The sequence below is a fragment of the Pseudophryne corroboree genome, chromosome 1 (assembly GCF_028390025.1).
Source record: "Pseudophryne corroboree isolate aPseCor3 chromosome 1, aPseCor3.hap2, whole genome shotgun sequence".
NCBI lineage: Eukaryota > Metazoa > Chordata > Amphibia > Anura > Myobatrachidae > Pseudophryne > Pseudophryne corroboree.
Window position 1 is genome coordinate 611,482,096 of NC_086444.1, and position 23,953 is coordinate 611,506,048.

A 23,953-nucleotide genomic window follows, 5' to 3' on the forward strand; every position below is an offset into this window, starting at 1 on the left:
CTGGCTGAGGAGGACCTTGAGTTCTCTCATTCGGTGCTGCAGAGTCATCCGCACTCTCCCGCCCGTTTGGGAGCTTTGGTATAATCCCCATGGTCCTTACGGAGTCCCCAGCATCCACTTAGGACGTTAGAGAAAATAAGAATTTACTCACCGGTAATTCTATTTCTCATAGTCCGTAGTGGATGCTGGGCGCCCATCCCAAGTGCGGATTGTCTGCAATACTTGTATATAGTTATTGCTTAACTAAAGGGTTATTGTTGAGCTATCTGTTGAGAGGCTCAGTTGTTATCATGCTGTTAACTGGGTATTGTATCACGAGTTATACGGTGTGATTGGTGTGGCTGGTATGAGTCTTACCCGGGATTCAAAATCCTTCCTAATTGTGTCAGCTCTTCCGGGCACAGTATCCTAACTGAGGTCTGGAGGAGGGTCTTAGTGGGAGGAGCCAGTGCACACCAGTAGTCTAAAAGCTTTCTTTATAGTTGTGCCCAGTCTCCTGCGGAGCCGCTAATCCCCATGGTTCTTACGGAGTCCCCAGCATCCACTACGGACTATGAGAAATAGAATTACCGGTGAGTAAATTCTTATTTTTGCTGGCACAGGGGCGAAAACATGTGAATTCGCCGATCCACATGTTTTTTGCTCCTGCCGAATCTTTCGCCTATGCGAAAAAACAGCCCTGCTATTAAATAGGGAGAATTCTCCATAGACTTTATTTAAACAATAGTTACAGTTTCCTACTTAATTCCTTTTTACATCCATCATTTTTAACTCAGCCATATATATATTTCACTGTCCGCTACACCACCCTGATTTTAAATGAGCATTGAAATCCTCTGTGCCTTAGATAATCAAATATTCAACAGGGAGTACATTATATAAGATAATACATGAGGGCTGTGTATAGTTGTAGAAATAACTATGAAAAAATCTTATTAGGTGTTTAGCAATATTTTCATGTAAAACTATAACCAAGAACAGATAACAGTGTAGTCCACAGTTCATTTTGTTTGAGCAATACATTCTGCTTTATTCTTTACTACTCTATCTTATTATCAGCGCTCATAATATACATAAGGATGGTCTTAAAAAATAATGCTGCTGTACCTTTCATAGTGGCAGCCGTGCCCACTTCTAGGAGTTGTAGCAGAAAGCTAAAATCTACCATACAACAGTTGTATGGAACATTTATTTTCATTAAAAAATATCCAATCACAACAGAAATATTATTAAAACAGAACAACAGTAGTAATATATCTAATTGTCTAAACTACTACGTATAGTTTTATGAGGAGCAATGCCCCCTAGTGTGGAATACAAGGCCTTACATCCCTGCATTTGACTATGCAAGGACTAAGACGCCCACTTTCAGCATCTGCACATGCTGTAATACAGCCTGGCGCATCTTTAGACACTACCATCGGTGACACCATTAAAACTTGCACCAACCTTATGACAGATGCAGATTTTCTGTATGGACTCCAATGTGAACTATTGAGCATCTGTATGTTAACACTTCAGCTACACACACAGCACTCCCATAATACACCCATAAGATGGACCATATCCGTGCATCTGTCTAACCACCTCCCTGATCGCTGCCCAGGAACGCCCAGCACTTTTCCAATAATCATGCAACGCATGCACCATTAGAGTTGTGTAAGGTTTTTCATGCACGGTCAGTAGCAACCAATCTGTAACAGAAAAATACAGTCTCACTTTCTGCGCTCCAAATGTCCCCTTGTTTTAAACGATCCTCACAGCGATGTCATAGTATACATGAAAAAGAGAGGGGAAAAAACAACACAATAGTGTAATCCTGTATGAGCACTAATGTTCTTTCCACTGTGTAGAGGGGAAACTAGGTGATGAAGATGGTCCCAAAAAGAGATCAGACGTCCACCAGAAGGTTTTTGTAGGTTGGTGACCTATCTGTACTGTCCACTGCTGCTCCATTTTGCAGCGCCTTAGGAAGATTTTTTTTTCTGTTTTACAGTAGCAACCAATCGTTAAACTCCGCCAACATCTGCATTTGGTGTGACTCAGAGTCAGGCCTTGTGTCTTGTTCTATCCAGAATAGCTGTGGGCAGTCTTTCTATTATTTTCCTTCAATCCAACATCCCAACCACTTTCTAATACAGTATCTGCAAATGTGGCACTTTGTCCCCAAGGTTGTTTAAAATGTATAGCAGAAGTCATTGTAATACACCACACATAAAATATTGTGGAAGCCGTGGATCAGAGTAGGTAGGCCTTCAGTATGTGCAGCAACACCAATAAAGAGAATCTCAAATATTATGTAAAAGGTGATACAGTCTATAATACCCCTTTTCCACTAGCTCAAAAAACACGGGTAAATGCACGGGGGCGCGCATTTACCCGTGTTTTTGGCAAGTGGAAAAGGGTCAACCCGGATCAAGTGACCCGTGAATCCTACCCGGCTATTTACCTGGGTAGGACACGGGAATGATCCGGGTAGGGTGTAGTGTAAACGGGAGCCGTGTCGATGCGACACGGCTCCCGTTTACACTGTATGGATGGGCGGCGCTGGGAGATCATGTGATCTCCCTGCGCCGCCCCTGCCGTGTAGCTAGAAGCGTCACCAACCCGGCATATGCCGGGTTGTGACTGCTGATGGGAAAGGGACCGAGCACGGGTCGCAGCAGGGGGCAGCTCCCGTGTCAGGCTCCCGGCTGCGACCCGTGCTCGTAGGTGTAAAAGGGGTATTAGTCTGCATTCTCCATATGTTCTAGGCACACTTGGTGCTTGTGCCTTGTTGCATTAGTGTACTGCAAAAACTGGTGTGATACATCCACTATTACATTGTCCACAGATACTGTTAAAATGCTTCATTAGTATGATTATAGCTGAATGCATTATGATGTCCCCATAAGTTTACATTATGCTGTCTGCAACGGTTTACATTGTAACCATCAACTAACTGCTTCCCATACTGCAGGATGTTTTCTAATGTTCTTACCCAGGTATTATTATTAACATTTATTTGTATAGTGCCAGCTTATTCTGTTGCGCTTTACAATTGAGTACAAAACAGTAATAAGATGGGAATGCGTAATAACAGACAGACCTAGAAGTAAGTAGGCTTTCAATCTATAGGAAAATAGGCTTTGACACATAAGGATAAGTGCTACATATTGGATCTTGGTTCTTGATGGGCTGTGTGACCCAGTCACACAACAATGTTGGCCTGGGGTCAGTGGGATGTGTGAGTATCCAGTGAATGCGTGAAGATCTTCAGCTTAAAACTGGTCCTTATCCTGTTGTTATGTCTCTGTTGGGCATGCAGTTCGCTGCACAGTATATTCTACTGTTTTGAACCTGCTTGCCTCCCATGGTCAAACTGTCATTGGTAAATCAACATAGGGATCTCCCACCTGTATGTTTTCTTTCTACCTCTCAATCTTTGTATCTACTGTGCCTGTGGCTGCACGATTAATAACAGGTACCTTGAAGCATCCATAGTTATATGTGAAACCACAAGAAAGAAAACTAATTAGTATGCAAATTGGATTGTAATTGTTCTGTAATAGATACATAGATACTAAAAGAATAATACCTCTGCAGTTTTAGATCGGTGTATGTGATGTGTATTGCTATAATGTAATGCTTTATCTTACCTGCCACTTACGTGTTACATGACCTTCCAGACATGTTCTGACACACTATTGCACCTGAGCAGCAAATTTAATGCACAAAGAGATTATGAACACTGCACAAAATGTTTGTTTTTTTAATAAATTCTCTTTTTTATCTTATGATTTGTTTATTATGCTGTTATACTGGACAAATGCTGATATATTATTTGTTTTCGATTATTTGCATCTTGTTTTGCCTCTTTTTTTTTTTCTTGTAATAATTTGCCGCCGGTGAATATAAATTAACAAAAATGATATGCATTGCATAGGTGTATAATAAATGTATTACACCATTGCTGCAAAGGAGAGTTTCAGTGCTCTGTTAAGGTTTATTGTGCACATTTTGTTCTTTGTAATGCCCATATATACAAGACCTTGGAAATTATTCATGTTTGCGTACACAAAGCTTTCCTAGTGGATTCTTCGCACGAGTATTTCTTCAAATTTAATCTGCGAATACTAATGGTATGATTACTGATGTGTGCATTATGTGACAAGAAAATGAGCACTGGTTATTAGATGTAGCCCTCCCTCCGTAACAAGCGTCTGTTATTTTCCTGCAGTCTTCACCTACTGAGAAAGCCTTGGCTAATCAGTTTCTTGCTCCTGGGCGCACACCCACAATCAGCAAGGAACGAACACCAGTGACCAAGACTGTCCATCTCCAAACACAAGCACGCTACACAGGAGAGATGAGGAACGAGCTGCTTGAAAAGGTGAGTGCAGAGAGGCTAATGGCAGGTCCTGATTACAGGAAACATCTCATGAACACGCAACAACAATATATGATATTTAGGTCTTAACACATGTAATTACCTGTGTGTGCTGAACCATCCAATTGAATAATCTAGATTTATTTGGATAAGGTTTTCACTGTCACCCCTCTAATAATGTAAAAACAAACACACAACAGCCTGGTTGCCTATAGTCTCTTCCAGAGTTCAGACCAGGAGTTTGATGAGTATAAGAAATGTTTCTCCTAATGTGATCTTGCAGAGCCTGCATAGACCTAGGACAGTCTGGCCAAGCAGTATGATGGGCACTCTTGTAAAGGTTGCATTGTGTATTCTTCAGTTTATAGTAACGAGAAACAGTTAGTATGTTGTGGGATAGACTTTTACAGCTATAAGGCAACATATACTGAGTATTCTCTGACTTATTTTCTCCACAAGCAGAGCCGCCTTGACAGTTAGTGAATGATAAAGATGTGGCAAGGCAGGAACACATTTTGGTGTCAGGGGTAGGCTAGCATTGTTCTTCAGTCTACTGCTAGGCAGCTCCTGACTATGAATGTTACTCTGCAGAGGCGTTATTAGTCTGCACAGTGTCAGTCATGCATCCGACATTGTAATCACTGTCATGGAGGTGGGCATCTCACATGTAGACCAATCTCATTTGAAGGGCAGTGCCATATTTTTAGTTAGTTTTGTTAAAAACAGACAAACAAGAATATACATTAATACATTTATGGTTTCTCAAATTCTATATGAGGTTGTAACGTTGCTGGTACTTTGTCTGTCTCCTCTCGGTGCTCTGTAATATCTGGCCAGTTATTATGATATACAGGTTAATGTTAGAATTCTGAGTATTTATGAATTTAATATTGTATTAGTCAAGTCAAATTGAATTGTGAACACATTCTTAGCGGTGCCATGTTACTCATTCAAACAGCAATGTTGGGTTGTGGGTCAGTAAGTTAAGTACAGAAAGAGAATAAATGTAAGTTGTGCATAAATTTTGATGGTCTTAGATGGTATGGTGGTCCAGGGAACACTTGAAGGGTAACGGAAAGTCTTGCTGTATGAGGGAAACATTTCAGCGGAGCGGGTGTAGGGTGAATAAACATTCAGTAATCGGAAACTGGCACAAGTAATAGTGAGAATGAGAGGTAGAGATTTTGTGAAAAGTAGGGTAGGATCAAGTTGGGAAATGTTTTGAGGAAGGGGAGAGATGTATGTAGTTTTATTATTGTATGTTAGCCGAAGTATTTTATGTGGGATTCTGTAAATTAATGACTATCAAGGAAGATAAGTTTAGCCCAGGCGTTGTCAAACGTGGTCCTCAAGGCACCCCAGCAGTCTAGGATTTAAGTTTATCTATGCTTGGCCACGGTTGACTTAATTAGCACCTCAGTCAGTTTGATTTAACCATCTGTGCTGACACATGGCTATAACTAAAACCTGGACCGTTGGGGTGCATTGAGGACTGCATTTGAGAACCTCTGCTTTAGCCACTGGGTTCATAATGCAATGTAGGAGTGAAAATAAGGGAATTGCAATAGTTCAGAAGTGTTGTGTGAGATATTTGCATATGGAGGTGAAGACAGTTATGAGTCAAGAATGACAATTAGGCAGGTGAGGGGTGTATGCTATATTATCGGGTTGTCAACAGAAACAGACGTCAGCTCCTGCTGACTGGTATAAAGAGGTAAAGCTCAGTTTTTGAAAGACTAGTTTGAGGTGGCTAGAGGATAGCCAAGATAGAATGGAAAAAATACATTCAGTAATACAGACCAATATAGAAGGTTTGCAGATCTGGAGAGAATCGAAACTTATGGGTATCATCTGCATAGAGATGATACTGAAATCCAAAATGGCTTTATTAAATTTGACAGAATATTGGTATTGATAGAGAAGAGCCTATGGTTAAGTCTTGTGGTACTGATAGACGAAGCGGGGAGGCACTGGATCCAGAGTAACGTACACTGAAGAAATGCTAATAGGTATGAAGAGAACTAGAGGGAGAGTCAAATCAATTAACCTCTAGGTTCCTACATTGTGCAGCTGCATATATAACCGTTACTACGGTATTTCTCTTACGTCCTAGAGGATGCTGGGACTCCGTAAGGACCATGGGGATAGACGGGTTCCGCAGGAGACATGGGCACTTTAAGACAGACTTTGGATCTGGGTGTGCACTGGCTCCTCCCTCTATGCCCCTCCTCCAGACCTCAGTTTGATACTGTGCCCAGTGGAGACTGGGTGCATTTCAGGGAGCTCTCCTGAGTTTCCTGTAAACAAAGTATTTTAGTTAGGTTTTTTATGTTCAGGGAGCCTGCTGGCAACAGACTCCCTGCATTGAGGGACTGAGGAGAGAGAAACAGACCCACTTCTCTGAGTTTCAGGGCTCTGTTTCTTAGGCTACTGGACACCATTAGCTCCAGAGGAATCGGTACGCAGGTCTCACCCTCGCCGTCCGTCCCATAGCCGCGCCGCCGTCCTCCTCGCAGAGCCGGAAGATAGAAGCCGGGTGAGTATGAGAGGAAAAGACTTCAGAGGCGGCACCAGCGCTAGGCCTCAGGGGTCATAGGCACCAGGGGCAGTAACCCTAGGGTTGATGTCAGCAGTGGGGAGTAAGACGCTCCCTTGGTCGCCCCTCGCCCTCGTTTCCTCTGAGTGTCCCGACATGAACTGAGTTCCTGCTTCCGTCTGAGACGCTGTGTATCTAAAAGGACCCAGTCGCAGCATAGGCGGCTGTGTGGCTGGTGCATCAGTGTTCACTTGGGCGTCTGTATTCACTGTGGGTTCACGTGGCGATTGTGTACACTAATAGCGTCGGGATCCACTCAGCGTTCACTAACGTATTGATCTGCGATTAAAGCTGCAACTGTTTTAAAATTTAATTGCATTATTGCTTCTCCATTTCACTTTTTTTGCATGGTATGTGACCACTTGCTATAAGAGAGGAGTCTTTTTTTTAGCTGTGCAACAGATCAATCAAGCCTGATACAAGAGTGTGTTGCAGTCTGTATTTGGGAGACTTGATATGCTGATTAACTCATTCAGATCCTGTAAGTGTAATCAGTGTGGAATGGTGGGACTGTGTTTCTGAAGTTTAACTGTACTAGTGCTTCTCTATTTATTATCTTCCCCACATCTGGCCAAGGGTTATATAGAAGGAATTCTCTGCCTACAAAACCAAGCAAGCTCGCCCTGAAAGTGTGTTGCAGTCCACTCATGATATGCTCAAAGAAACACTTCAATTCTGTAAGTGCAATCAGTGTGGAGTAGCAGGACACTGTCTCTGAGGTTTAATTGCACTATTGCGTTCCTTTCTCTCAGTAAACAGAAGGCTCTCAATATATTTAGAAAAGTGGCAACTGGTCAATGATTTCAGAACTGTGATTCCCTAAAAGTTCATCCCAAAAGGGTGGTATTTTTTATTTCATTTAATTAATTTTCCACTGGTGCTGTAGTATTGTCATGGTTATCCGATTTGCGCCTGAACCTTTTGTGTGGAAATTCCTCTTCACTATACAGGTTGAGTATCCCTTATCCAAAATGCTTGGGACCAGAGGTATTTTGGATATGGGATTTTTCCGTATTTTGGAATAATTGCATACCATAATGAGATATCATGGTGATGGGACCTAAATTCTAAGCACAGAATGCATTTATGTTACATATACACCTTATACACACAGCCTGAAGGTCATTTTAGCCAATATGTTTTTATAACTTTGTGCATTAAACAAAGTGTGTGTACATTCACGCAATTCATTTATGTTTCATATACACCTTATACACACAGCCTGAAGGTCATTTAATACAATATTTTTAATAACTTGTGTATTAAACAAAGTTTGTGTACATTGAGCCATCAAAAAACAAAGGTTTCACTATCACTCTCACTCAAAAAAGTCCGTATTTCAGAATATTCCGTATTTCGGAATATTTGGATATGGGATACTCAACCTGTATTGTGCTATTTGAGTATATTGGATGTCACTCTAATCATACATTGTGTTGGCTGCATATCTGGTTTAATTGCGCACGCCATCTGAGTATTTTCTATCTATTAACACTCATTTCATGTTTGTCTTACAAAGCTGGGTTAACCTCTCAGGATCTGGGTCAAAATGGAATATGTGCAAATTGTTTTAGCTTTCACCAAAGCCTCTTAAATAATCCAAGGCAGGCACAAGTTCAAGTTGAACCCCCATGGGCTACTTTTGCACAGACTTTATCCAGTATCGCTGAGAGGATAATGCCAGCTCCTATACCAGGGATAGGTTACCCTATTAACACTTACATGCAACATTTCACCTGGGGTTTATCACATCCAGCACAGGAATTGGCAGTCTCTCAACAAAAGCAGGCTGAAAAGTCAGTGGTAAGTAAATCACATAAACATGAAACAACATCTTCAGAGTCTACACATGTTTCTTTTTCATCCACTAGGGGTCACTGGAGTACTCTTGGGCTATGGACGGCTTCCGCAGGAACAATGCACTGAATAGTTACATTTAGAACTCTCCTCCCCTCCATATCCCAGAGTACCTCAGTGTTTTTTCTGTGCTCATAGTAGCAACAAGGCTTGTGTGGAGCTTATCCACACTACTTTTTGAATATTTTTATTTTTTATTTTTTTATTTTTACAACGTTTTCCACATCCCTTCCCCCCTTCCAATAGGCGTGGGTCCGGGATAGTGGAAGCTGCTACAAGCAGCTGTGGCGTGTCGGGCCTCTCTAAAAGAGCTCCCTCACAACCACATGCAGACAACCTGCAGGAAAGGCTGGACGGAGCTTACAGAAGAAGCCCTGTCATAGCCCCTCACCACAGGCGTCCAGGTATGTTGGGGATGGGGCGGTCAGCTCACGCTGCCGCCCCGCTGTGTGAGGACACTGTTTCTGTGTTGTGCCGAGCCGCCCGCTGCAGCTTCCAGGACACCGCCGCTGTGAGCACCCGCCGCCACTACCTAGCACCGCCGCTATGTGCTGCCTCTCGCCGCTCACAGAGCCGCGCCGGCCGCATTCTCCATACATAGTCGCCGCTCCACGGCTCTATGCAGCGCGCTCCCCGGCTCCCTCTACCTCAGAACCCTGCATGTAAGCCCCGGCTTCGTGTAATAGATAGCGGTACACAGAACACGGGGGGGGGGGGGGGTAAGCACAGACACAAGGGGGGAGAAGTGTGCCCATAGCAGCAGAACGCTGCATGGGTTATTAGATAGATAAGCTATTAAGCCTTTTTTAACAGGGGAAAAGTTATAATCTACACTTTGTTTATACTGTAAGCATGGCAGGGGGGCATTTTTACCATGCTTCCTATTTTCTTCCTGTTGTGATTCCAGAACGTTCCTGTACATCTCTACTCCACCGTAAGGCGCAGGGGTGTTAGTGGGAATTTGGAATCAGATTTCATATAGACTGGCGTGCACTGCACTTGGCCAGATATAGATATATATATATATATATCTGACACCTTAGTACTTTTTTACTGAGTCGTGCAAGTTGTCTTTCTTTGTATTTTGTGTTGTCTGTCTGCATAATGAGTAAGGCACCAGCAAAAACAAAAAAGCAGTTTCACTGCCATGTCTGTAAGAGTGTGTTACCGGATGGATCTACCACATGTACAGTATGTTTTGTGGATTCAGCTACGAATACAAGTTCGGCTCCGGTTTCAAAGCCGGTTTCATCCCCGGACCCTCCATGGGCTATGCTAGCAGATGTCCTGGCTGGATTGCAATCAGAATTGGCCGCTGCTCGACAAGAGCGGGAAGCGGCAAGATCTGAGTCTAGGGTGAGACCGCTAGAACTACCGGAGGGGTCTCAGCCTTACCAAAAGTCCAAGTCCACTTTGGGTAGAAGGGATAAATGTCATTTGTCTTATGATTTACCAGTCTCTGCTATGTTGCATTCTGACGATTCTATGCCAGACCTCTTTGCGCAAGATGACGGTGAGGAGGGCGAAGTAGACCAGCAGTCAGATAGTGACGATTTTGACAGCCCGGGCATTGATAATCTCATCAGAGCGGTGCGTCAGTCTCTGAGGTTCACAGAAACTGAGGAGCCTCTGACAAATGATGAAGTCGTCTTTACTAAATGACAGAGAACTCCAATGTGTTTTCCTGTTTCGGAATCTCTTAATAAGATGTTACTAGAAACACGAAAGAATCCGGATAAACGGTTTTCTATACCTTGCAGATTTAAGTCTAGTTACCCGTTTACAGAGTCTGTGACAGCTACATGGGAGAATCCGCCATTGGTGGATTCGTCTGTGTCTAAACGTACAAAGAAATTAACCATACCAGTACCAACTGCTACTACGCTTAAAGACCCTTCGGATCGTAAAATAGAAGCTATGCTAAAGTCCATGTATATAGCAGCAGGAGTGTTGCTTAGACCTGGGTTGGTTGGCATTTGGGTAACTAAGGCGCTAATGGTATGGATAACAGAACTCAAGTCTGCCCTACGTGACGATCACCTTATACTTCTCGCTGATCAAATCTGGGAAGCTGCTGATTATCTATGTACAGCTTCTACTGACGTCTGTCAGCTCACTTCTCGCCTTTCATCGTCGCTAGTTACAGCACGACGAGCACTCTGGCTGCGTTCTTGGCAAGCGGAGGTCAAAAGAGGTATAGAGGCGTTACCTTACGGTGGCGAGAAGTTGTTTGGTCCTGAATTGGACAAATGGATTTCTGAGGCCACGGGAGGAAAGTCTGTTTTCTTACTATTGCCTCCAACAGTACCTAGACGGAGATACTCTGGACCTGCGTTCAAAGCCTTTAGACCTCAGTCCTTTCGCAGGCGTGGCAGAGGAACAGCCCATCTCGGATCTCCAATTGTGGGAGCACGCCTTCAGACGTTCCAGTTGGCGTGGCTCCAGACGTCCACAGATGGGTGGATCCACAATTTAGTGTTAAAAGGTTACAAAATAGAGTTCGACTGTCTCCCACCACTGCGTTTTTTCAAGACAGGACTGCCTGTGTCGGACGACAAGAGGGCGGTTCTGCAAATTGCCATTCAGTCTCTGCTGGATGTAGCAGTTTTGATTCCGGTCCCTGTACACCAACAAGGTCAGGGTTATTATTCCAGTCTGTTTGTGGTACCAAAGCCGGATGGCTCGGTTAGGCCAATATTGAACTTAAAGGGTCTCAATCAGTACGTCACTTACTACAGATTCAAGATGGAATCTCTGCGGTCAGTAATTTCAGGTTTAGAGCCACAGGAATTCATGATTGCACTGGATCTCAAGGATGCGTACTTACACATTCCGATTTGGCCACTTCATCAGAGGTTCTTTCGGTTTGCAATACGGCAGAACCATTACCAGTTTCAGGCTCTACCGTTTGGCCTCTCGTCAGCGCCTCGGGTATTCACCAAGGTGATGTCTGTGATGATAGCTAAACTCAGATCCCTGGGAGTGATAATAGTTCCGTACTTGGACGATTTGCTCATCAAAGCTCCGTCTCAACAGATGCTCCTCCAACATGCGTTGCTAACGTACAATGTACTGGTTCAGCACGGTTGGATTGTCAACTTCAAGAAATCACATCTGATTCCGTCTCAACGACTTCAATTCCTAGGTATGATTCTCGATACGGTAAATCAATAAATGTACCTACCAGAACAGAAAGTACAGGTCATTCGTCATCTGGTACAATTAGTGCTCAAGCCACGCACAGTCTCGGTACATTTGTGCATTCGCCTCTTAGGCACAATGGTGGCGGCTTTCGAATCGCTTCAGTTCGGGAGATTTCACTCACGTCCTTTTCAACTGGATGTGCTCGCACAGTGGTCGGGCTCGCATCTGCAGATTCACCACAGGGTGAGGTTGTCGCCACGGGCCAGAGTGTCTCTACTCTGGTGGCTCAAAGTACACAATCTAACCGCAGGGAAACGGTTCGGCGCCTGGAATTGGATAATTCTAACGACGGACGCGAGTCTCAGAGGTTGGGGAGCTGTAGTTCAAAATTGTCAGCTCCAGGGTCTCTGGGCGGATCACGAAAGATTGCTGTCTATAAATGTCCTGGAACTCCGGGCAATTTACAATGCGCTATGACAAGCAGTGCACATGCTTCGGTCTCAGACTGTTCAGGTGCAGTCAGACAATGCGACGGTGGTCGCATACATCAACAAACAAGGAGGAACGAGAAGCCACATGGCAATGCGGGAAGTAGCTCGAATCCTCAATTGGGTCGAGCATCACCAAGTGATATTGTCGGCAGTGTTCATTCCGGGAATGGACAACTGGGAGGCGGATTATCTCAGCCGTCAGGATTTTCATCCAGGAGAATGGGCATTAAATCCAGAAGTGTTTCACATGTTGGTCCAGAGGTGGGGTTACCCTCAAGTGGACCTGATGGCATCTCGCCACAATCGCCAAATGCCCCAGTATGTGTCCAGAACGCGAGATCCAAAGGCAGTGGCGGTGGATGCTCTCACCATCGCGTGGCCGTACAGCCTCGTGTATCTGTTTCCACCGTTTCCGCTGCTCCCTCTATTGCTAAAACGGATCAAAAGAGAGTCCGTCACAGTCATACTAGTAGCGCCTCATTGGCCTCGGAGAGCTTGGTTCTCTGATCTCCGCGGACTACTCGCAGACAATCCTTGGCCGCTCCCACTACTTACGGACCTGTTACAACAGGGTCCGTTCCTTTACCCCGATTTAGCGCGGCTGCGTTTGACGGGGTGGCTGTTGAGACTGCGCTCTTAAGAAGAGAGGGCATTCCAGAATCGGTTATACCAACCATGTTACGAGCTAGGAGGCCGGTTACGGCAGCTCATTATTACAGAATTTGGCGTGTCTATATAGCTTGGTGTGAAGATCAGAAGTTTCCGACATCATCTTTCGAGTTATCCCGTCTTTTGTTATTTCTACAGACGGGGTTAGATGGAGGACTGTGTTTATCTACACTAAAGGTGCAAGTATTTACTTTCAAAGACGATTGGCTCTATTGCCGTCGGTACACACTTTTCTGCAAGGTGTCCTCAGAGTAAAGCCTCCATTCATTCCACCTACAGCGCCATGGGACTTGAATCTGGTTTTAGATTTCTTACAGTCTTCATATTTTGAACCCTTACAACAAGTGGATATTAAGGCCCTCATTCCGAGTTGTTCGCTTGCAAGCGGATTTTAGCAGATTTGCTCATGCTAAGCCGCCGCCTACTGGGAGTGAATCTTAGCATCTTAAAATTGCGAACGATGTATTCGCAATATTGCGATTACACACCTCGTAGCAGTTTCTGAGTAGCTCCAGACTTACTCGGCATCTGCGATCAGTTCAGTGCTTGTCGTTCCTGGTTTGACGTCACAAACACACCCAGCGTTCGCCCAGACACTCCTCCGTTTCTCCGGCCACTCCTGCGTTTTTTCCGGAAACGGTAGCGTTTTTTCCCACACGCCCATAAAAACGGCCTGTTTCCGCCCAGTAACACCCATTTCCTGTCAATCACATTACGTTCGCCAGAACGATGAAAAAGCCGTGAGTAAAATTCCTAACTACATAGCAAATTTACTTGGCGCAGTCGCAGTGCGGACATTGCGCATGCGCATTAAGCGGAAAATCGATGCAATGCGAAGATTTTTACAGAGCGAACAACTCGGAATGAAGGCCTAAGTTTCTCACTTGGAAAACAATTTTTCTACTAGCCTTATCTTCGGCAAGGCGTGTTTCAGATTTGGGTGCCTTGTCATGCAAGTCACCGTATTTGGTGTTTCATGATGACAGAACGGAACTTCGGACGAATCCCGCTTTCTTACCAAAGGTAGTGTCATCATTTCACATCAATCAACCAATAGTGTTCCTGTGTTGACAGGAGATTCTGGAACCTTGGATGTGGTACACGCATTACGCGTTTATGTATCCCGAACGTCTACAGTTCGGAAGACGGATACGTTGTTTGTTCTCTATGATGCTGCCAAGATGGGTTGGCCAGCTTCTAAGCAGACTTTATCCAGATGGATTAAACTGACCATTCGTCAGGCTTACCTTCATGCTAGGTTACAGCCGCCTACATCAGTAACAGCTCATTCCACACGTTCTGTGGGAACTTCGTGGGCAGCTGGTCGTGGGGCTTCTACGACGCAGCTTTGCCGTGCGGCTACGTGGTCATCAGTGCACACGTTTGTGCGCTTTTATAAGTTTGTTACGTTTGCGGCATCAGCATCTAGCTTTGGCCGCCTAGTGTTACAGGTGCCAAACAGCTCTCCCGCCCACGGGGGAAGCTTTGGTACGTCCCAAGAGTACTCCAGTAACCCCTAGTGGATGAAAAAGAAAATAGGATTTTGGTACTTACCAGGTAAATCCTTTTCTTTGAATCCATAGGGGGCACTGGACGCCCACCCAGAGCAGTTTTACCTGGTTTGTGGTAAGTTCAGAGGATCTTATGGTAACACATTCTCACCGACTGGTTCAAAGTTTCAAGTTTTAGCGGTTATAGTGCCAACTGTTTAGTTGTCAGTCACGTTATGTGTCAACTTTATTGTTGTCCGTTATGTTATATGTAATTCTCCATTGTCAATCTCTCTATAGCTCCTGTTCGGCTCAGTAAAAAACACTGAGGTACTGTGGGATATGGAGGGGAGGAGAGTTCTAAGTTTAACTATTCAGTGCCTTGTTCCTGCGGAAGCCGTCCATATCCCAAGAGTACTCCAGTGCCCCCTATGGATTCAAAGAAAAGGATTTACCTGGTAAGTACCAAAATCCTATTTTCAGATGAGGACTCGTCGGAGGATGAGGACTCATCGCACTCCAGGTCTGCATACAGAGACAAGGAAGAATGCCTCAGCTCAGTGGACATACCTGAGCTAATTAGTGCTATAAAAACCATTCTATCCTTAGAGGAGGCAGCAGAGCCTTGTTTAAAAACTAAGATACCTGTGTTTAAACGTCCCAAAACAGTTAGGACTGAGTTTCCTGGGTCAGATCAGCTGACGGAAATGATGCAAGAGGCCTGGGTTACGCCCTGTATGAAGTTTAGGATTCCAAAGAAATGGAATTCCCATTATCCTCTTCCGGCTGGGGACTGTTTAAAAAGGGAGGTGGCTCCCAAAGTAGATACTCATGTCATTCGATTGGTGCTAAAAATCTACATTACCTCTGCCTTCAACATCACTAAATGATGTCACGGATAGGAAAATAGATGGTTTTCTAAAAAAACATTTTCTCTTTGTCTGGGGCAATCATAAGACCAGCCATGGCTTCACCCTGGATGGCAAAAGCAGTGGCAGCCTGGGCTGATGCATTGGATGATGATCTTTCAATGGCATCTAGAGAGCAGAAGTCCCACATTGCACATATCAAACAGGCGGCTATTTTTATGGTAGAAGCAGCTTTGGATATGGGTACAATTGCCTCTCAGGCATCAGGCTTAGCAGTAGCAGCTCGCAGAGCGGTTTGGCTACGTACATGGAAAGCTGACTCAGAATCCAAGTCTTCCTGCATGTGGGTCAAGAACAAAGGATCCCAAATCAATCTTTGTAGATGTCCTGTCAGTGAGATGGGACTTTCGTCTGGCCTATGTGTTTCCACCAATCGCCCTGTTACCCAGGGTGATGCGAAAGGCAACACAAGGAAGGGGTTCAGTAATAATAATAGCTCCGTCTTGGCCCAGAAGACATTGGTACACAAATCTGCAGAGGAAGTTGATGGATGCTCCATTCCTACTACCTCAATGTTCAGATCTACTGTCTCAGGGTCCTTGCTATCACAAGCACCTGGATTGACTGTCTTTGACGGCGTGGCTCTCGAGACTTCAGTCCTGAAAGAAAGAGTATTCTCACAACAGGTAATTCAAACAATGCTCAGAGCAAGGAAACTTCCTCAGCTCGCATTTATCACCGAATATGGCAAGCCTATATTCAATGGTGCAGTGACCAGAAATTTGACCTTATACCTTTCAGAGTTTCCAGAGTCTTAGCATTCCTTTCAGGCAGGAATGGACAAAGGTCTAAGGGTGGCTTCCTTGAGAGTGCAAGTGTCAGCATTGACTGCATGGTTCCAAAAGAAAATTGCTAACCTACAGGATGTGCGCACTTTTTTCTTGGGAATGCTGCACATTTAACCTCATTTTGTTCCTCCTACAGTGCCTTAGGACTTAAGTTTAGTCCTAAAGGCCCTTCAGGTTGCCCCATTTGAACCACTAAAACGAGTGGATCTTAAATGGTTGACAGCTAAAGTTCTCTTTCTACTGGCTATTGCTTCAGCTGGAAGAGTTTCAGATTTAGGGGCTTTATGTCGCCCTCCTTTTCTGATTTTTTTTTTTTTATCCAGGTAGAGCGGTTCTCAGAACCAAATCTGGATATTTGCCTAAGGTGGTGTCTAAATTCTACCTTAACAAAGAAATTGTAGTCCCGGCCTTCCAGGGGCCGGACCTTTCTGCGGCAGATGCATCATTGAACGTAGTCCGTGCCTTTAGTATCTACGTGGATCGTACCAGTGCCATCAGAAAAACAGACACCCTCTTCATTCTCTACGGATTTCACAAGAGAGGATGGCCTGCTGATAAGCAGACACTGGCGAGGTGGCTTCGGATGACTATTTCAGAAGCATATTCTCAAGCTGATCTCCCTGTTCCGGCTAATGTCTCTGCTCACTCTACTCGTGAGGTTAGTCCATCATGGGCAGCACAACATGGTGCTTCAACAGAACAGATATGTAAGGCAGCCACATGGTCTTCCATTAACACATTCATTAGACATTATGCCTTTGATACCTTTGCCTCTCAGGACACTGAATTCGGGCGAAGGATTCTCCTGTCCAATCAGGAGTGTCCCCACCACTAAATTGTTTTGGGACATCCTAATGTCCTGTGGATAACCTGTGGACCCTGCCGGAGCAATAATCGTTGTGGTACACTTACCGTTGAGAACGCTATTTCTCTAACGACCTAGTGGATGCTGGGGACTCCGTAAGGACCATGGGGATAGACGGGCTCCGCAGGAGACATGGGCACTTTAAGAAATAATTTAGGTTCTGGTGTGCACTGGCTCCTCCCTCTATGCCCCTCCTCCAGACCTCAGTTTGATACTGTGCCCAGACGAGCTGGGTGCTTTTCAGTGAGCTCTCCTGAGTTTGCTGAGAGAAAGTATTTTGTTAGGTTTTTTATTTTCAGGGAGCTCTGCTGGCAACAGACTCCCTGCATCGTGGGACTGAGGGGAGAGAAGCAGCCCTTCTCTCTGAAGCTAGGTCCTGCTTCTTAGGCTACTGGACACCATTAGCTCCAGAGGGATCGGTACGCAGGATCTCACCCTCGCCGTCCGGTCCCGAAGCCGCGCCGCCGTCCCCCTCGCAAAGCCGGAAGACAGAAGCCGGGTGAGTATGAGAAGCAAAGAAGACTTCACAGGCGGCAGAAGACTCTGTGTTCTTCACTGAGGTAACGCACAGCACTGCAGCTGTGCGCCATTGCTCCACACACCGACACATACTCCGGTCACTGTAAGGGAGCAGGGCGCGGGGGGGGCGCCCTGGGCAGCATTTGGGACCTCTTTTGGCAAAGTTAAGCATATATACAGTTGGGCACTGTATATATGTATGAGCCCCCGCTGAAAAATTGCATATTTAAGCGGGACAGAAGCCCGCCGCCGAGGGGGCGGGGCTTCTTCCTCAGCACTCACCAGCGCCATTTTTTTTCTCCACAGCTCCGCTGAGAGGAGGCTCCCCAGGCTCTCCCCTGCAGATACACGGTAGAAGAGGGTAAAAAGAGAGGGGGAGCACATAATTAGGCGCAAAAAAGCAATATAACAGCAGCTACTGGGTTAACATTAAGTTACTGTGTTATTCCTGGGTTTATAGCGCTGGGGTGTGTGCTGGCATACTCTCTCTCTGTCTCTCCAAAGGGCCTTGTGGGGGAACTGTCTTCAGAGAGGGCATTCCCTGTGTGTGTGGGTGTTGGTACGCTTGTGTCGACATGTCTGATGAGGAAGGCTATGTGGAAGCAGAGCGGGAACAAATGAATGTGGTGTCTCCGCCGACGGCGCCGACACCTGATTGGATGGTTATGTGGAAGGTTTTAAATGATAATGTTAATTCCTTGCATAAAAAGTTAGAAAAAGCTGAAGCCTCGGGACAGTCAGGGTCCCAACCCGTGCCTGATACTATGTCGCAGAGGCCGTCAGGGTCTCAGAAGCGCCCACTATCCCAAACTGTTGGCACAGATACCGACATGGATTCTGACTCCAGTGTCGATTACGATGATGCAAAGTTACAGCCAAAATTGGCTAAATCCATCCGTTATATGATTATAGCAATTAAGGATGTGTTGCACATCACAGAGGAAACCCCAGTCCCTGACAAGAGGGTGCATATGTATGGAGGAAAGAAGCCGGAGGTAACCTTTTCCCCCTCACACGAGCTAAATGAGTTATGTGAAAAGGCTTGGGAATCTCCAGATAAAAAACTGCAGATTTCCAAAAGGATTCTTATGGCGTATCCTTTCCCGCCAACGGACAGGTTACGCTGGGAATCCTCCCCTAGGGTGGACAAAGCTTTAACACGCTTATCCAAGAAGGTAGCCCTGCCGTCACAGGATACGGCTACCCTCAAAGATGCTGCGGATCGCAAACAGGAGGTTACCCTGAAGTCCATTTATACACATTCAGGTACCTTACTGAGGCCGGCTATCGCGTCGGCCTGGGTGTGTAGTGCAGTAGCAGCATGGACAGATACCTTATCTGAGGAAATTGATACCTTAGACAAGGATACTGTATTGTTGACCCTGGGTCATATTAAAGACGCTGTCCTATATATGAGAGATGCTCAGAGAGACATTAGTCTACTGGATTCTAGAATAAATGCTATGTCGATTTCTGCCAGAAGGGTCCTGTGGACTCGGCAATGGACAGGTGATGCTGACTCAAAAAGACATATGGAGGTTTTACCTTACAAGGGTGAGGAATTGTTTGGGGAGGGTCTCTCGGACCTGGTCTCCACAGCTACAGCTGGAAAGTCAATTTTTTTGCCTTTTATTCCCTCACAGCCTAAGAGAGCACCGTATTATCAAATGCAGTCTTTCGATCACAAAGAAACAAAGTCCGAGGTGCGTCCTTTCTTGCCAGAGGCAGGGGCAGAGGTAAGAAGCTGCACAACACAGCTAGTTCCCAGGAACAGAAGTCCTCCCCGGCCTCTACAAAATCCACCGCATGACGCTGCGGCTCCACAGGCGGAGCTAGGCCCGGTGGGGGCACGTCTTCGAAATTTCAGCCACAAGTGGGTTCACTCCCAGGTGGATCCCTGGGCGATAGAAATTGTGTCTCAGGGTTACAAGCTGGAATTCTAAGAGGTGCCTCCTCGCCGGTATTTCAAATCGGCCCTACCAGCTTCCCCCCACGAGAGGGAAATAGTGTTAACTGCAATTCACAAATTGTATCTTCAACAGGTGGTGGTCAAGGTTCCCCTCCTTCAACAGGGAAGGGGTTATTATTCGACCATGTTTGTAGTCCCGAAACCGGACGGTTCGGTCAGACCCATATTGAATTTAAAATCCCTGAACATATACCTGAAAAGGTTCAAGTTCAAGATGGAATCGCTGGTGTCTCTGGACATAAAGGATGCATACCTTCATGTCCCCATTTATCCACCTCATCAGGCGTACCTCAGATTTGTGGTACAGGATTGTCATTACCAATTTCAGACGTTGCCATTTGGTCTCTCCACGGCACCGAGAATATTTACCAAGGTAATGGCGGAAATGATGGTACTCCTGCGGAAGCAAGGGGTCACCATTATCCCGTACTTGGACGATCTCCTCATAAAAGCGAGATCAAGAGAGCAGTTGCTGAACAGCGTCGCACTTTCTCTGGAAGTGTTACGGCAACACGGCTGGATTCTGAATATTCCAAAGTCGCAGTTGGTTCCTACGACTCGTCTGCCTTTCCTGGGCATGATTCTAGACACAGACCAGAAAAGGGTTTATCTCCCGATAGAGAAAGCTCAGGAACTCATGACACTGGTCAGGAACCTATTAAAACCAAAACAGGTGGCATCATACGAGGCCATTCCCTTTGGCAGGTTCCATGCGAGGACTTTTCAATGGGACTTACTGGACAAGTGGTCCGGATCACATCTTCAGATGCATCAGTTAATCACCCTATCCCCCAGGGCCAGGGTGTCACTGCTGTGGTGGCTGCAGAGCGCTCACCTTCTCGAGGGCCGCAGATTCGGCATTCAGGACTGGGTCCTGGTGACCACGGACGCCAGCCTCCGAGGTTGGGGAGCAGTCACACAGGGAAGAAATTTCCAATGTCTGTGGTCAAGAGACTTGCCTTCACATCAACATCCTGGAACTAAGGGCCATATACAACGCCCTACGTCAAGCGGAGACCCTGCTTCGCGACCAACCGGTTCTGGTTCAGTCAGACAACATCACCGCAGTGGCTCATGTAAACCGACAAGGCGGCACAAGGAGCAGGGTGGCGATGGTGGAAGCCACCAGAATTCTTCGCTGTGCGGAGAATCACGTAAGCGCACTGTCAGCAGTGTTCATCCCGGGAGTGGACAATTGGGAAGCAGACTTCCTCAGCAGACACGACCTCCACCCGGGAGAGTGGGGACTTCATCAGGAATTCTTCGCACAGATTACAAGTCGGTGGGAACTGCCACAGGTGGACATGATGGCATCCCGCCTCAACAAAAAGCTACAGAGGTATTGTGCCAGGTCAAGAGACCCTCAGGCGAAATAGCTGTGGACGCCCTGGTGACACCGTGGGTGTTCCAGTCTGTCTATGTATTTCCTCCTCTTCCTCTCATACCCAAGGTGCTGAGGATAATAAGAAAAAGAGGAGTGAGAACAATCCTCATTGTTCCAGATTGGCCACGAAGGACTTGGTATCCAGATCTGCAAGAAATGCTCACAGAGGACCCGTAGCCTCTTCCTCTAAGACATGACTTGTTGCAACAGGGGCCCTGTCTGTTCCAAGACTTACCGCGGCTGCGTTTGACGGCATGGCGGTTGAACGCTGGATCCTAGCAGAGAAAGGCATTCCGGATGAGGTCATTCCTACGCTGATTAAAGGCTAGGAAGGACGTGACAGCTCAACATTATCACCGTATATGGCGAAAATATGTTGCTTGGTGTGAGGCCAGGAATGCTCCTACGGAGGAATTCCAGCTGGGCCGTTTCCTTCACTTCCTACAGTCCGGAGTGAATTTGGGCCTAAAATTGGTCCAGATTTCGGCCCTATCCATTTTCTTTCAAAATTAGTTAGTTGGCTTCTCTCCCAGAAGTTCAGACATTTGTAAAGGTAGTGCTGCATATTCAGCCTCCTTTTGTGCCTCCAGTGGCACCTTGGGATCTTAACGTGGTGTTAAGTTTCCTGAAATCCCACTGGTTTGAACCACTTAAAACGGTGGAGTTGAAATATCTCACATGGAAGGTGGTCATGCTATTAGCCTTGGCTTCGGCTAGGCGTGTGTCAGAGTTGGCGGCTTTGTCACATAAAAGCCCCTATCTGGTTTTCCATGTGGATAGAGCAGAATTGCGGACCCGTCCACAATTTCTGCCGAAAGTGGTTTCATCTTTTCATATAAACCAACCTATTGTGGTGCCTGTGGCTACTGCTGACTTGGATGATTCCGAGTTGCTTGATGTGGTCAGGGCTTTGAAGGTTTATGTAGCCAGAACGGCTAGGGTCAGGAAAACAGAGTCGTTGTTTATCCTGTATGCATCCAACAAGCTAGGTGCTCCTGCTTCCAAGCAAACTATTGCTCGCTGGATCTGTAACACGATTCAGCAGGCTCATTCTGCGGCTGGATTGCCGCTGCCAAAATCAGTTAAGGCCCATTCCACTAGGAAGGTGGGCTCTTCTTGGGCGGCTGCCCGAGGGGGTCTCTGTATTACAACTTTGCCGAGCGGCTACTTGGTCAGGTTCAAACACTTTTGCAAAGTTCTACAAGTTTGATACCCTGGCTGAGGAGGACCTCTTGTTTGCTCAATCGGTGCTGCAGAGTCATCCGCACTCTCCCGCCCGTTTGGGAGCTTTGGTATAATCCCCATGGTCCTTACGGAGTCCCCAGCATCCACTAGGACGTTAGAGAAAATAAGATTTTACTTACCGGTAAATCTATTTCTCGTAGTCCGTAGTGGATGCTGGGCGCCCGTCCCAAGTGCGGACTTCTTCTGCAATGCTTGTATATAGTTATTGCTTCAATAAGGGCTATGTTATGGTTGCATCAGGGTTTGACCTGATGCTCTGTCGTTTGTCATACTATTAACTGGTTGTTTTCACTTGTTATACGGTGTGGCTGGTATGAATCTTGCCCTGGATTGCCAAAATCCTTTCCTTGTACTGTCAGCTCTTCTGGTCACAGTTTCTCTAACTGAGATCTGGAGGAGGGGCATAGAGGGAGGAGCCAGTGCACACCAGAACCTAAATTCTTTCTTAAAGTGCCCATGTCTTCTGCGGAGCCCGTCTATCCCCATGGTCCTTACGGAGTCCCCAGCATCCACTACGGACTACGAGAAATAGATTTACCGGTAAGTAAAATCTAATTTTTTCCTAAGTCCACAGGGATCCCACCCTGAAGCACCTGATTTGAGGATCCTTTCACTCACTAACCTCTTCCTTCTTGTACGGAAGGGTGTGCATGTGTGTTCTACTCGCCTGATTAGGGCTCTCTCTGATGCTTCTCCTTGAGCTTTGGAAAAACAATTGATTTGCCTGAGCCAGGAGGCGGGGATATAGGATCAGCCCCGTTGCATGCTGGGAGGCCGAAAGCTTTGATCGTTTGGTGCCAATCCGCTGTCGCTACCTCATATCCCAATGTTATCCTGTGGACTTAGGAGAAATAGCATTATCAACGGCAAGTCTACCTTAACGATTATATCTTGCTCCTCTATGGGGTGCAAGCAAAAACAAGCAAGGTTTTCCTGCAAGATAACCAACACAGTAGCTTCCAGTGGAACCTTGCTGCTTATTTAATCTCTCCCTAATATAGGACAGTGTCTAGATGACCTAGGGAGTTCAGGCAGAGACGGCCTTAGGCATAGGCAAACTAGGCAAATGCCTAGGGCATTTGGTATGCTTAGGGGCACCTGCAGCTTCTGCTGATTAAAATGATATGCGGCATGCCTATATTCTGTGTGTGACTGCGGCTGTATCTGCATACGAAATGCTACATTGCAGTGTATTCCTGGAAATCACTGTAATGTAGCATTTCGTATGCAGATACAGCCACAGTAGCACACAGAATATAGGCATGCTGCATATCATTTTAATCAGCAGAAGCTGCTTGTGCATCCTAGACACATAGTAATGCAAATAAGATGCATTTTCATAAACAAAAGGCACCCGACATTAGCAGAGCTGCCAGCTGACTCATGCCAGGCATCTCCTGCAGAACTAGCGGCGGTGCTAGGGGGCACCAGCCAAATTCTTGCCTAGGGCATCATATTGGTTAGGGCCGGCTCTGAGTTCAGGGTATTTATAAGAAGTGAGTGGTTAGTATTTCAAATGCAGCAGAGAGTCAGTGAAAAATGAAGGCAAATAGTGGCCTTTAGGTTTAGCAGTGGTTCACTGACCACCATAATCAGTGCAGTCATTGTGGAGCATTGGGAACAAAAGCCAGACTGAAA

General features: G+C 45.9%; 1 protein-coding gene across 1 annotated transcript in view; it reads left to right on the top strand.

The window, feature by feature from the left end:
• The window catches only part of USE1 (unconventional SNARE in the ER 1), a 250,328-nt gene that overhangs the window by 174,098 nt on the left and 52,277 nt on the right, over positions 1-23,953 (top strand). Inside the window, exon 4 of the mRNA XM_063914391.1 lies at positions 4,220-4,372. Within this exon, the coding sequence (XP_063770461.1) occupies positions 4,220-4,372 (153 nt within the window). The remainder of the gene's footprint in view (positions 1-4,219; positions 4,373-23,953) is intronic.